This window comes from Panthera uncia, chromosome A2, assembly GCF_023721935.1.
Source record: "Panthera uncia isolate 11264 chromosome A2, Puncia_PCG_1.0, whole genome shotgun sequence".
NCBI lineage: Eukaryota > Metazoa > Chordata > Mammalia > Carnivora > Felidae > Panthera > Panthera uncia.
In genome coordinates this window covers 10,993,662-11,007,288 of record NC_064816.1, presented here as the reverse complement: position 1 = coordinate 11,007,288, position 13,627 = coordinate 10,993,662, and the positions used below count along the sequence as shown (strand labels likewise).

General features: G+C 49.9%; 1 protein-coding gene across 1 annotated transcript; it reads right to left on the bottom strand.

Annotated features, from left to right (window-relative positions):
• Positions 1-11,916: 11,916 nt before the first annotated feature.
• Positions 11,917-13,242, bottom strand: LOC125930976 (olfactory receptor 1361-like). The gene is given in 3 exon segments (XM_049643133.1): positions 11,917-12,616; positions 12,618-12,793; positions 12,796-13,242. Coding segments are annotated over 3 exon segments (1,026 nt in total). The 5' UTR covers positions 12,983-13,242; the 3' UTR covers positions 11,917-11,953.
• Between the last annotated feature and the right edge of the window lie 385 nt (positions 13,243-13,627).

Sequence of the window (13,627 nt, the reverse complement as noted above, 5' to 3'; positions counted from 1 at the left end):
GAGGAGGCCCAAGCCCAGGCCGCCGGGCCGGCCGCCACTCGCTTGCTCAGGAGGACTTGGCCAGCTCACCAGCCTCCCGCAGCCCTCGCCTTATTTGGGCCTAGGATTTTCTCAAAGGAAAAAAAAAAAAAAAGAAAGAGCCCGACCCGTTTCCGTTTTTAACCTGCTGACACAGGTCCCTTGTGGGTGTGCGGGCACAGCATTGGCTCAGGAGGATCCTGGCGGCCTGGCCTGCCGGGCCGGCCTCACCTTCCCCATCTGTGCTTGGGGAGCATAGAAGAAGGCTTGTGCGTGGGTGCAGGGTAGGGGCCAGGTGGGGTGGGGCGGTGCCCATCCTCCCTTCTCCTCCCCTCTGGTCCAGCCTCCAGGTATGGGGTCAGGACTCCAACCCACTTCCCGCTCTGCCCCAGGGGCTCCCTGGGTCACCCCTGCTTTCTGGTGAGTCTCTGACACGTCATCTTCTCCCTCTGTCTCTTTTCCAATGAGTGTCTCTCTCTATCTCTGTGTCTGTCTCCCCATCTCTTTTGGTCTTGTTCTCTCAGACTCCCTCTGGATCTCTTTGTCTCTCTCTCTCTCTCTCTCTCTCTCTCTCTTTAGGGTTTCTCTGCCCTTCTTTCTATCTCTCCCTCCTCTTGTGTCTCTCTCTGTCAGCTCCTCTGCCCCTGTGGGCCGGCATCACCAGGGCAAGAATGACCTGGGTCATCTCTTGGGAATTCTTGGAAGCCAAGGCAGGCCCAGACCAGGCCCTGATGCCCTCCCTGCTCCGCTCAGCACCACTGGAAAGGAGGTGGCCTTAGCTTCTCAGCTTGTCACTCAAGACTCCTGCCCTCTGCTCCCCAGCTGTCCCCAACACCACCTTCAGGCCTTGGCATGTGTGGCATCCCCCAACCCCCTGCCATGCTTGTCCCTTGTGTCCTCCAGCAACCGGGGGTAAGATTTCCTGCCTTCAGAAAGGTGTATTCATTCATTCATTCATTCATTCATTCACATGATGAACACAGAGGGCCTTGCCCACGCTGAGCCCCAGCAGCATAAGCACAGAATATGGGGGCTATTATTATTATTGTTATTATTTGATCATCAGGTTGGAACTGTGAGCTGCTCCAAAGCATCATCTGTGGCCTCCTGAGTACCCGGCCTCCAGAAGATCAGAAAATCCTTGTTAATTAAAGTGAACAACTAACCCCCTATACATTCACACACTCCCTCCCACACACTTATACCCCCCTCCACACACACACACACACACACACACACACACGCACACGCACACGCACACATACACATTCTTCTAGGACTAGAAAGCTTGTATTCATCCTTTAAAGTCCAGATCAGATGGGTCCTCCTCCAGAAAGCCCTCCTGGACTCCTAGACAGAGAGCCCCGGGGCCTCCAGCCCAGCATCAAAGCTTCTGTGTGGGATGAAGTAGAAGGAGTGAGGCTTCTGTGTTTCCTGACCAAGACCACAGTAGGATGGGATAAAGGGAGACTGAGCAGTGGCCAGCACCACTGGGGAGCATGGGTGTCAGGCTCAGATATAGAGTCATTGCTTCCCTCTACCACCCCCCACCCCAAGCCAGCTTCCTTTTCTTTGTCATGTGGAGAACTCCCATCCCCCACCCCCCATCAGCATGGGGGCCCAAACGGTAGCAAACTGAACATTCTGGAAGCTTTCTCATGCCCCAAGGACACTGGGGAGAAGCCAGTGGCTTCTTTAGGAATCAAGAGGACTCCGCCCAGATCCCTCCTCAACTCCATTCTCCATCACTCTCCCTTATCTCACCCCTTCCCACATCCTGGTTGTGCAGACCCCCCTTCCTCTTATGATCTAAGCAAATCATCATAATTGCCTCTCTACGAATGTCAGTGATCAAAAAAGTGGAGTCTGGTGCCAGGAGCCATGCTGAGCACTGCACTCAGAGCACCTCACTTCAGCCTCCCCGAACCTTAAGAGGTGGAAAACTGTATTTATTTCCATTTACAGAGGAGGAAGCTGAGGCTCCGAGTCGCCTCCCGAGGGTCACCCTGCTTGTAAATGGCAGAGCAGAAACCTGACCCAGCTCCCTCTAGAACAGAGCTGGAGAGAGGTCCTGAGACCCCCACCATGTCTCTCTGGGCCCCTTCTCCTGTCCTCTGATGGTCTCAGACTAAGTCATCAGAGGTCAGCTCCCTCCATTCCCTCCCCCTGCCCCACCCCTGCCTCCTGGGAGTCCCTGGGACCAGCCTCTCCACAGGTGGTGAGGCTAATTCCAGGCCTGACACCACCAGCTCAGGAAAGGGATCCCTCCCCCAGGAGCTGCGGGTTAGCTGGCTAGCTAGCTCGGTGGCCTTGTAGGGTAGACCCTTGTCACTGGAATGTCCTCTTGTTCAGGGAGCTCCCAGAGTGGAATCTGATGCTGGGGAGAGGAGAAGGAGGCTAGGAAAGGCATTAAAGCTCTGCTCTGCCCCCTGCCCTGTAGCCTTGGGACTTGTGCCCTGTCTGTGTACCTGCCCCAGGGATGCCCGAGGAGTGCTGACCAGGGCTGGAAGTGTCGGCCAGCGTTCCTGGGGGCCCTGGCCCAGCTGTCCAGGCTGTGGGGCATGAGGCGGGTGGAAACTACCATTTATCCCTCCGGAGGTATGAACCCCCGCCTCCCGACACTGGTTTCTGAGGATGGTGGTGAGCACAGAGGGACCCATCGCCACCCTGGTCACCTCACAGCCATGACACTTGGGGTCATTTATTGAGCATCTACTACATGGCAGGCACTGTGTGGGCCTTGAAGACATGGTGGTGGACACGACTCAGCCCAGGGAGAGAGGTGACCGTAACTACAGTTAGGGAATTCTTCATAGTAGGCTAAACTGCTGTCTTAGGTTGGGCTCCCCGAGAAGGAGACCCTGAGACAAGAATTCAAGGGCAAGTGATTTATTTGGGAGGCAACCCGAGGAGACATGGGTAGCAGGTGGGGAGGTGGGGCAGAGAAGGGAAGGAGGCCCGTAAAAGGCTGTCTGGATGAAGCCAGTTACCTCTCTGGACAACTGAGGCGCAGTCCCACTGGGGGCCTCTGGGGGCGCAGCAGAAAGCACGCTCCTCGGAGTTGTGGGGGCTGAGGGCGTGGTAGGCTGGGGTATTTATGCACCAATCCCCATCCTCCTTGGTTGAAGGATGCTTGTGTACATGGGGGGTGTTGATTGGCCAGCACTTCTGGCCTGCCCTTGCGTGGGGCACCCTTACCTTCCCCAATCCACCACCCCATTCAGGTGCTGGAAGAAGGAAACCCTTTGTGCCAGGGGGAGCAGTGGGAGCTGAGGGCACCTGGGTAGGCACTGAGCATGTCGGTGAAATGTTAATTTTAACACTTAATGTTAATATGCAACGTGGGGACATGATCGGTCTTGGGTGGAAGTCAGGGAAGCCTTCCCGGAGGAGGTGACAATTGAAGTCGGTCTGAAAGAGGACCGAGGGTGGGGTGGGGGTGGGGGGGGGACTAGAAACAGGTGTTGCATATATGAAGACTACAGGTGAGAGAGTCCTAGAGGAGGTGAGCATGCCTTGACTGTGGAGAGATGGGCAGAAAGAGTGTGGTAGGTGGGAAATGAGGACGCTAGGGTCAGATGACAGAGGAGAGTATGGGGGGGGGGCCCTCGATGTGTCTCCTGGAGTTGGAGGCACCAGAGAGACCAAGGGAGCCAGAGTGAACTTACTGTTGGTGGACAAGAGCAAAGATCTTCTCCTCTGGCATCCTGTGAAGTCTTGCTGATTGAATAACATGACAACAATGGTCATCAAAGTGGCATTGGCTAAGGATGATCCAGATTATCTTCTTGGTGGGTCACATGCTGCGTGTGTAGTATTTGTGTGAGGGGAGTTTCGCTGACCCTTCACCCAGACCCTTGTTCAGTAAGAACTTGGAGCCCCCCACCCCCGCACGCCCACAAGGGAAATGCTCACCAAGGTCACCCAGCTGGCATGTGCCAAAGCCAGGATTTGAACCTGAGTCTGTCTGATACCCTGGGACCTGAGACCACCACCGCTCCAGCCCCACTGCTGTGTTTACTAAGCCAGTGTGGGGTGGAGGAAGCAAAGGGCCCTGTGTCCTCCTAGAAATCTCGGAGACAGACTCCAGGGGAACTGTGTGGGTTACAGAGCTTGGCCACAAATGCCGAAAAGCAGGCATGACCACGAGCTCTGTGGCACCATCATGATAATTAATGATAATTATAGTTAACACTGACATGGCTCTCAATCAGCTCATGCTCTTCTAAGTGCCTTGCATACATAAGCTCATATATTAATTTTCACCTAACCCTTTGAGATAGATAGAGGCTATTACTATTTCCATCATATAGCAGGATAAACTGGAGCACAGAGAAGTCAAGTGACTTGCTCAAGGTGACACAGCTAAAAAGTAACAGAATCAGGATTTGAACCCAGGTGGTCTGACTCTAGAGTCTACTCATTGAACCACTACACTATACCCTGAGCAGACTTTTGTGCTTGACCTTCAGCCCCAATTACCCTTACAAACAGTAGCCACCACCCATTGGGTGTCAGTGCCACCACTATTGGGAAACAATCTTTGTGAGTGTTTGGCATTTCTGTACAACTTGCAAACAGTGGCATGGGCAAGGTTTTTTTGGTTGTCTTTTCAAGGATGTTTGTATAGCAAACAGCCATGGAAGATAGTTTCTTCCTGCAGAGCAGAGAGCAGGTTTGTTTGCTGTCCCTATGATAACGATAATGCCTCCCTCTGAGATAAAGGTGGAGCGGGTTTGTGTGTAATCTACTAGAAAAGTCTGGGATTTCTCAGCATAGAGCTCCCCGGCTGTGGTTCAAAGACATTTTGTGTCCATTACCTACCTGGGATCACCTGAATGGTCCCTGTGGGACTTGGGAAGAACTGGCACAAACAGGAAGTTCATGCCACCTGCACTGCAAGTAATAAAGTCTTTTGTCTCTGACCCTGGAGTCTCGTGTCTTCTGCCAGCATCCAAAACTGTATCAGGTTAAATTGTCAGCTTGCAGGGAGGGTGACAACCCAGACCCTTCATAGTTCTTGGTACTTATTTGCTCTCTCTGATGCCACGTGTCACCAGGGTGTCTCTCATGGGATCCTGGATTTTATCCTCTCACCTCTGCTGTTGCCTTTCTGAGCTGGTGCAGAATGGAGTGGTGAAGAGTTAAAGCATGCAATCCTTTTAAGGTTTATCTCTCACCTTTGGTGCTACTGATGTTTCAGGCCAGATGGTTCTGTGATGGTTCAAGGCCGTCCTGTGCAGTGGATACTGTGGAGCAGCATCCCTGGCCTCTACCCATTAGATGCCATGAGCACCCCACCCCCAGTCATGACAACCCCAAAATGTTTCCATACATTGCCAACTGTCCCCTGGGAGTGGGGGGGGGGCAAGCTAAATTGTTCTTGAGAATCACTCCTTCTAGGAAGGATCAACATCTTTCTACTCCCCCATTTATATGGAAATGATTCCTGAAATGCCCTCAGTTTGAACACTGGCATATCAGAATTCCTGAGACTTTGAAAGAATGGATTAATGATAAAAAGTAACAACATTGTGCACCCATGTTCATAGCAGCATTAGTCACAATAGCCTACAGCTGGAAGCACCCCGTGTATCCACTGATGGATGAATGGATAAAGATAAATGTGTCATATCTTGATACAATGGATTACTCAACCTTCCAAAGAAAGGAAATTCTGACACACACTGTAACATTGTTGAACCTTGACAATGTCATGCGGAGTGAAAGAAGCAAGGCACGAAGGCGTAAATACTGTCTGATGCCACCTATAGGAGGTCCCTAGAGGAGTCAAATTCATAGAGACAGGAAGTAGGATGGTGGGTGCCAGGGGCTGGGGGAGGGGGATGGCGAGTTAGTGTTTCAATGGGGACAGAGTTCCGGTTTTTCAAGATGATAAGAGTTGTGGGGATGGACGGTGGTGACAGTTGCACAACCACGAGAATGTACTTAATGCCACTGAAGTGAACACTGAAAAACGGTGAAGATGGAAAATTTCATGTTATGTGTTATGTGTATTTTACCATGGAATATGCAACATGGGGACTTAATTAGCCTTGGCTGGAAGTCAGGGAGGCCTTCCCCAAGGAGGTGGCATTGAAGTGAGGTCTAAAGGACGACTGAGAGGTGGGGTGGTAGAAACAGGTGTTGCATATATAAAGACCACAGGTGAGTGGTCTTTTATTTATTTTTTATTTGTTTTTATTTTTTAATTTTTATTTTTTAAATTTAATTAATTAATTATTATTATTATTATTATTTTTTTTTTTTTTTTTGAGAAAGAGAGAGAAAACATGAGCAGGGGAGAAGGGGCAGAGGGAGAATCTCAAGCAGGCTCCACGCTCAGGGTGGAGCCCAACTTGGAGTTCAATCCCACGACACTGGGATCATGACCTGAGCTGAAATCAAGAGTCAGACGCTCAACCCACTGAGCCACCCAGGTGCCCCTTACCACATTTTTTAGAAGTAACAATTAATAGCATTTGTTGAACACTTACTATGTGCCAGGCACTGAGTGTTTTAGATGCAATGTCTCAGCATTTACAAACTTCAGTCATTCCTATATCACCTCTACCTTCCTGTGCATGTCTTACTTTGGGTTTCCCTAAAAGTAGACCCCAAAACGAGGATCTTGCCCGTCATGGATGCCACACCTTATCCTGTGTCACCCTGCTCACATCCCTGTGCTTTACGGGTTAATACCTTTATCTTAAGAGAAAACTCAGGCTGGCCCAAAGCTACGTGGGAAGGAAAAGGCTGGCTTCCATTCTCCCCTCCTCTATAACATGGAATTGTGACCTTGTAGTTGCAGTATCTTTTCCAGTCTGCCTTGTGGTTAAGCCACATTGGTGGCTAAGTCCTCACTGCTGAGATGGGAATGTAAGTTATGTGTGTGCCCTCTGGGCTAAAGCCTGAGGACAGAAGACCTCCCTCCCTCATGCTCTTTGGCCCCTTGTTTGCAAGCTGGAATTTGGACATGCCTATGACCCAGCTTGCAAACAACCCCAGTGTCTTAGGGATTGATGGAAATTGGTACCTAAAACGGCTGCATGAAGAGAGCTTCCTGCCGACCCGGGACTCAGAGAAAAATCAGCTTCTGTCTTGGTTGAAATACTGCATTTTGGGATTCTCCCTTTTTGCTGGAGCTTTAGACTTTTGTCCTAACAAATAGAGTAGCCGGTCCTGGAAGTGGGGTGCTGCCATGGCAGTAGGTGGCATTAGCTTAGAGGCTGGGTTGTGAGGACATGGTACCCCAGGCTAGAGCTGGGCATCCTCTTCAGGTCACAGCCAAGGTGAAACTATAATCGTTGAGAACCTGGAAGATCGTTCAGGTGGTTACGAAGCCTGCATCTCTAGATGGAGGGATTAGAAGGAGCAAGAACAGGGTCACCTGGGTGGCTCAGTCGGTTTAGCATCCGACTTCGGCTCGGGTCATGATCTCGCGGTCCGTGAGTTCGAGCCCCGCATCGGGCTCTGTGCTGATAGCTCGGAGCCCGGAGCCTGCTTCGGATTCTGTGTCTCCCTCCCCCTCTGCCCCTAACCCACTCGCATTCTGTCTCTGTCTCTCTCAAAAATAAATAAACATTAAAAAAAATTTAAAAAAGAAGGAGCAAGAATATCATTGTGAATTGGCTGCTCCTTGCTGAGTTTTGCAAAGTATTACAAGAAAGATGTGGACTCAAGGGACAAGAGTTGGTGCATAGAGATAGAAAAGTCGACAGATGAGAGTCCTCAAAGGGTTGGAGAAACCCCATGATCCTGATTTTGGAACCCGTGGTTAAGCAGGGCATTGCCTTCTGCAGGGTAAGAGGCATCCATTTCAAAAAATGTCCATTTTATTTTATTTTATCTTATTTTTGAGATTGAGAGAGAGAGAGAGTGAGTGAGAGCATGAGCAGGGGAGAGAGGGAGAGGGATGGGGGGAGAGAGAAAGACAGAGAGAGAGAGAGAAAATCTTAAGCAGGCTCCATGCTCAGTGCAGAGCCAGACTCGGGGCTCGATCCCACGACCCTGCAATCATGAGCTGAAATCAAGAGTTGGATGCTCAACCGACTGAGCTACCCAAGTACCCCAAGATGTCCATTTTTTTCAAAAATGTGTTTCCATCCAATTTTATTTACCCAAACAGGTGGTGGGCCAGATTTGGCCCATAGGCTGTAGTTCGCTGACTCTTGTCCTGACTCAGATTGTTTTGTTTGTTTGCTTACTTGTTTGTTTTTAGTTTCAGGTGTACAACCTAATGATTCGATATTTGTATATATTGTGAAAGACCACGGTACCTCTCGTTAATGTCATCACCACACATGGTTATACTCTCCTTTCTTCTTGTGAAGAGAAATTTTAAGATCCACTCCCTTAGCAACTTTCATATATGGTAGAGTATCATTAACCACAGTCACCAGGCTGGACATTGCACTCGATGACTTATTTATTTTATAACTGGAAGTGTGTACCTTTTGACCACCTGTACCCATTTTCCCTATCACTCACCCTTCAGCCTCTGGCAAGCATCCATCAGTTCTCTGGATCTAGGAATTTTTTTTTTTGTTTTGTTTTGTTTTAGGTTCCTCATATAAGTGAGACCAAACAGTATTTGTCTTTCTCTGACTTATTGCAATTAGCACAATGCCCTGGAGTCATCCATCTTGGTGCAAACAGCAGGTTTTCCTTTTTTTTTTTTTAAGAGGTGGGGAGAGGTAGAGGGGGAGAGAGAATCTCAAGCAGGCTCCACACTCAGCGCAGAGCCTGACGCGGGGCTCGATCCCACAACCCTGGGATTATGACCTGAGCCAAAATCAAGAGTCAGACGCTTAACCAACTGAGCCACCCAGGCTGCCCTGGGGTAGAATTTCCTTCTTTTTCATGACCAAATAAGTCACCCATCTTGAATAAACGTGACACAGTTACTAATGGACCCACCAGATAAGGAATTAGGGAACCCTCAGCATGAAGTTCCCCTTTTAGAAACCTCTGGATAATCTAAATAATGGACCACTTGAGTGACCCCACTTTCCCCTTCCAACTCCCTAATTCTTGCTCTTATGCTTTAAATTAGCCAATACAGGGGCACCTGGGTGACTCAGTGGGTTAAGCGTCCAACTTCGGCTCAGGTCATGATCTCACGGTTCATGGGTTTGAGCCCCACATCGGGCTCCATGCTGACAGCCCAGAGCCTGGAGCCTGCTTCGGATTCTGTGTCTCCCTCTCGCTCTGCCCCTCCCCCACTCGCACTCTGTCTCAGTCTCTCAAAGATAAATAAATGTAAAAAAAAAAAAATTCTAAATTAGCCAATAGAGAGTGAGCCCCCCAAACCCAAGGCACCTCATCCATGGACCCTAGTAAACACAGAGCCTGAAGTCTATGTTCTCTGTCTCCCTATAACCTTGCTGCGTGGCCCCCAGGTGTGCTGTGTACCCTCCAGAAATATGCAGAAGAGTCTTATTTGTTTCAAAGTTCCTCAATAGTTGTTGCTAAGGTGTACCTTGTAATTGTAGCAAGAACCATGAGGGCTGTTCCACCACAACACTGACTCCTGTCGAGGGGGAAATGTCTGTGGCCACCCTCACAAATAGCACAGGCTCAGGTGAGTGCCTTAGGCATTCCTAGCCAGAGCATCACCAACAGTGGGCTGAGACCAGCACACAGGTCTGCCAAGACCTTTGTTTTCAAATGACCTCAAGTAGCCACCGTTAATGTGCTAGAGAGACGTGAGCACATCAAGGAATGCAAACATTCTGTCTGGGAAAGAACTTTGGGCGTGGTTACTGACTCAAAGCAAATAGCCTACTAAGAGTTCTAGAGAGTTCCTTCGAAATCAAGGGCCCCCGCCTGTGCCTTTTGGCACTAATTTGCATCAGAGGAATCAAAATCTATGACAGCTGCAGAGTTCCTCAGAAGGGTATCTCCTTGATCTCAGTTGATCTCAGCTCAGGTCACGATCTCATGGTTCGTGAGATCAAGCCCCGAGTTGGGCTCTGCACTGACAGCGTGGAGCCTGCCTGAGATTCTCTCTCTCCCTCTCTCTCTCTGCCTCTCTCTCTCTCTCTCAAAATAAATAAACATTAAAAAAATGTTATGGGTTGCCTCATGTCTCCTCCCCAAATTCATATCTTAAAAATAGGATTGTTGCAGATATAATAGTTAAGATGATGTCATTCTGGAGTAGGGTGGGTTCCTACTCCAAGAGAACTGGTGCCTTTATAAAAAGGGGGTGTTTGGAGACAGCCATGCACACCAGGAGGATGCCATGTAATGACGAAGACATGATCTACAAGTTAAGGGACACCAAAGATGGCCAGCAAAGCACCAGCTTCTCCCCAGCTAGAAGAGAGGCTCGGGACAGATTTTCCCTCACAGCCTCAGCAGGAGCCAATCTGCCAACACCTTGATTTTGGACTTTAGGCCTCCAGAACAGTGGGAGAACAAATTTCTGTGTAAGCCACCTCATTTGTGGTTGTTTGGTTGGTTGGTTTTGGTCTTTTTATTTGTTTGTTTGTTTTTACAGAATCCCCAGGAAACTAATACAGCCCATACGCTGTTCATCCTGACCAATATAGAAACTGGTACCAGAAGTGAGATGTTGCCATCCCACAAATGAAGAACCAGTTGAATGAGCTGCCTGGTCCGGTGGTTAAGGACACAAATTTTGCAGGCTGGGAAAGCTGGTAACCGTTGTTATGCCAAAGAACCTCGTCCAGAAATACTGCCAAGGGTGACAACCTGACAGGTAGATCATATGTCTCCTGAGCCTGTGTTTGCAGGATTGGAAAGAGCTAGAATGTCACCGTGAGTTGGCTGCTGCTTGCCGCTTGCAGCAAGGAATCACAAGAAAGAGATGATCTTGGAGGAGAATTGGCCACGTTTCAAAGTCAGAAACATCACAAGGTTAGAAGAGCCAACAGCTTCCTGTTCCTTCAAAACAGTGTAAATAAGGATCTTGCCTCCCACCTAAGGCTATTGTTTCGGGTGACCATTAACAGGGAGTGACAAAAGTGTAGGTAGTTCAAGGAAGCAAATATTGCAAATTAAATAAACACAAGAGCTCTGGCTAGAAAAGCCCATCGGATCTGGTGCCTAGCAATGGAACTCACTGGAAACAACAAGACCAGATGTCTACTCTAAGCTTTTTGAAGGAACTACGTTGTTAAAGAAACAAAGAGTGCAGTCTGCAAAATCTTATAACTCTTGAGCCTTTGCAATCAGGTCTTTTTATTATAGTTGCTTAACCTGAATCTTAACCAAATGGGGCTTGTGTTCTGGTCTCTCTCATCAGCAGAGCACTTCCTTTTTTTAGGCACTTCCTTTTTTGAAAATTTTTATTTGAGAGAGAGAGAGAGTGAGCTCAGGGGAGAGGGGCAGAGGGAGAGAGAGACAGAAGATCTGAAGCAGGCTCTGTGTTGACAGTAGAGAGCCTGATGTGGGGCTCAAACTCATGAACTGTGCAGTCATGACTAAAGCCGAAGTCAGATGCTTAACCAACTGAGCCACCCAGGCACCCTGAGAGACAGAGAGAGAGAAAGAGAGAGAGAGAGACAGAGAGAGAATTTAAGCAGACTCCACAGTCAACGCAGAGCTGGATGCGAGGCTCGATTCCACGACCCTGGGATCATGACCTGAACCGAAATCAAGAGTCGGACACTCAATGGACTGAGCCACCCAGATGCCCCAGAGAGCACTCTCTTTTAGCTGTGATGTGTTCTTCAGGCTGCAGTGTGAGCACCACATGGTCAGTGGTTTTGTTTGTTCCCTGCTGGACCCTCAGCCCTTCAAAGAGTGTCTGCAATGTAATAGATGTCCAATAAATAGCTGTTGGAAGGATGATGTAATAAACAGAACCAAGAGTGAAGTGAAAGAAATATCTAAGATTGGAACTATACAGGGCAATTTAGTACAGATGGGCCCCAGATTTGGACACTGAAACATCCCAATGTTATGGTCACTGAATAAACACTGGCTTCCTACCAATGAGGGCCCCCAAGGCGCCCGTCCTGTCACTGCTGTGTAGGCTGTACATGAAGGGGTTCAGCATGGGAGTGACCACCACGTACATCACTGCAGCCGCCGTGTCCTTCTGGGCCGTGTGGGAGGATGTAGGGCTGAAATAAACCCCGAAGAGTGTCCTGTAGGACAGGGACACCACAGAGAGGTGAGAGCCACAGGTGGAGAAAGCCTTCTGCTTGCCTCTCGTGGATGGGATCCTCAGCACGGAGGCAAAGATGCATGTGTAGGAGACCAAGGTACCCACAAAGGGGGTGATGATGGGTAGGGTGCCCCTGGTGTACAACATTGCATTATTGAGAAAGGTGTCAGAGCAGGCCAGCTTCAGCAGAGGGCTGAGGTCACAAAAGAGATGGGGAACCCGGTTGTGGGTGCAGAACAAGAGGCGAGTCAGTAATACTGTGTGGGTCAGGGCGTTCCCGAAGGCTGCAGTCCAGGATGCAGCCACCAGGAGGCTACAGAGGTGTGGCGTCACAGACACGGCGTAGTGCAGAGGGTGACAGATGGCCGCATAGCAGCCATAGGCCATGACCATCAGAAGGGAGCTATCGATGCCAGCAAACCAGATGAAGAAGAAGATCTGGGTCAGGCAGCCTGCGTTAAGGGATCCCTTTGTGTCCTGACGCGAGGTTGGCCAGCATCTTGGGAATGGTGGTGGAGGTGAAGCAAATGTCCACAAAGGCCAGCTTAGCCAGGAAGAAGTACGTGGGCGTGTGGAGTTGGGAGTCAGTGGCGATGGCCAGGACGATGAGCAGGTTCCCCAGTCCCATGACCAGGACATGCTCAGGAAGAGTATGAGGAGCAGCTGCTGTTGCTTGCGGTTCCCTGAGAGGCCCAGGAGCAGGAACTGAGAGACCCCGGTGAGAGTTGCCCCTTCCACCGCCATCTTGGAGCAATCAGAAAGGAAACCCAGGAGTTGTCCAGGGTCCTGACTCGGCCAGCCCTTGCACCGAGCCCTGGATCTCATGCCCTCTGGCTAGTTCCAGGCGTTCATCCATTCTTCCCATGCTCTCCCGCAACAGGACCCCCGCCCACCCACCTTCTTTGCTGCATGATTTCCATCAGTGAATACACCGTTCATTCCCCATCATCCACCTGCAGATGGGTGGACTGCTGCCAAGCACCGGGCCCATTTCTCACCCTCACCCCCTACACCTCTATGCCCCAGGGCTTCATCTGGGTACAGTCACGAGCTCAGCCTGCACATGTGGGGATGTGGGCATTAATATTCCCTGGAGTGACTTATAGCCCGCAAAGGACAGGGCTTTTTGGGCGACTCCCCTGGCTGCATCACTTCTGAGCGATGCAGTGCTGAGGTGTGCTTTCTCTGGGATCCCTAGGAACATCACCCTAGGAACATCAGCTGCCCCAAAGTGGGAATCTACTCATCCATGCCTCCCTTTCCCAAACATTCATTGGCTCTCCTGGGACTACCTCCTAACGAAACTATTTGCACTATTTCCTTGACTCAGAACCTGCTGTGGGGAGAATCCAAAGGAAGACTCAAGGATTCCAGAATTTCTTCCATCTTTGAGAGAATCCCTTCTCTGTCCCAAATAGCTCTCCAGCTACTGCTCCCTTTCCCTGCTTCCCTGGACTGCCATACTTTTCA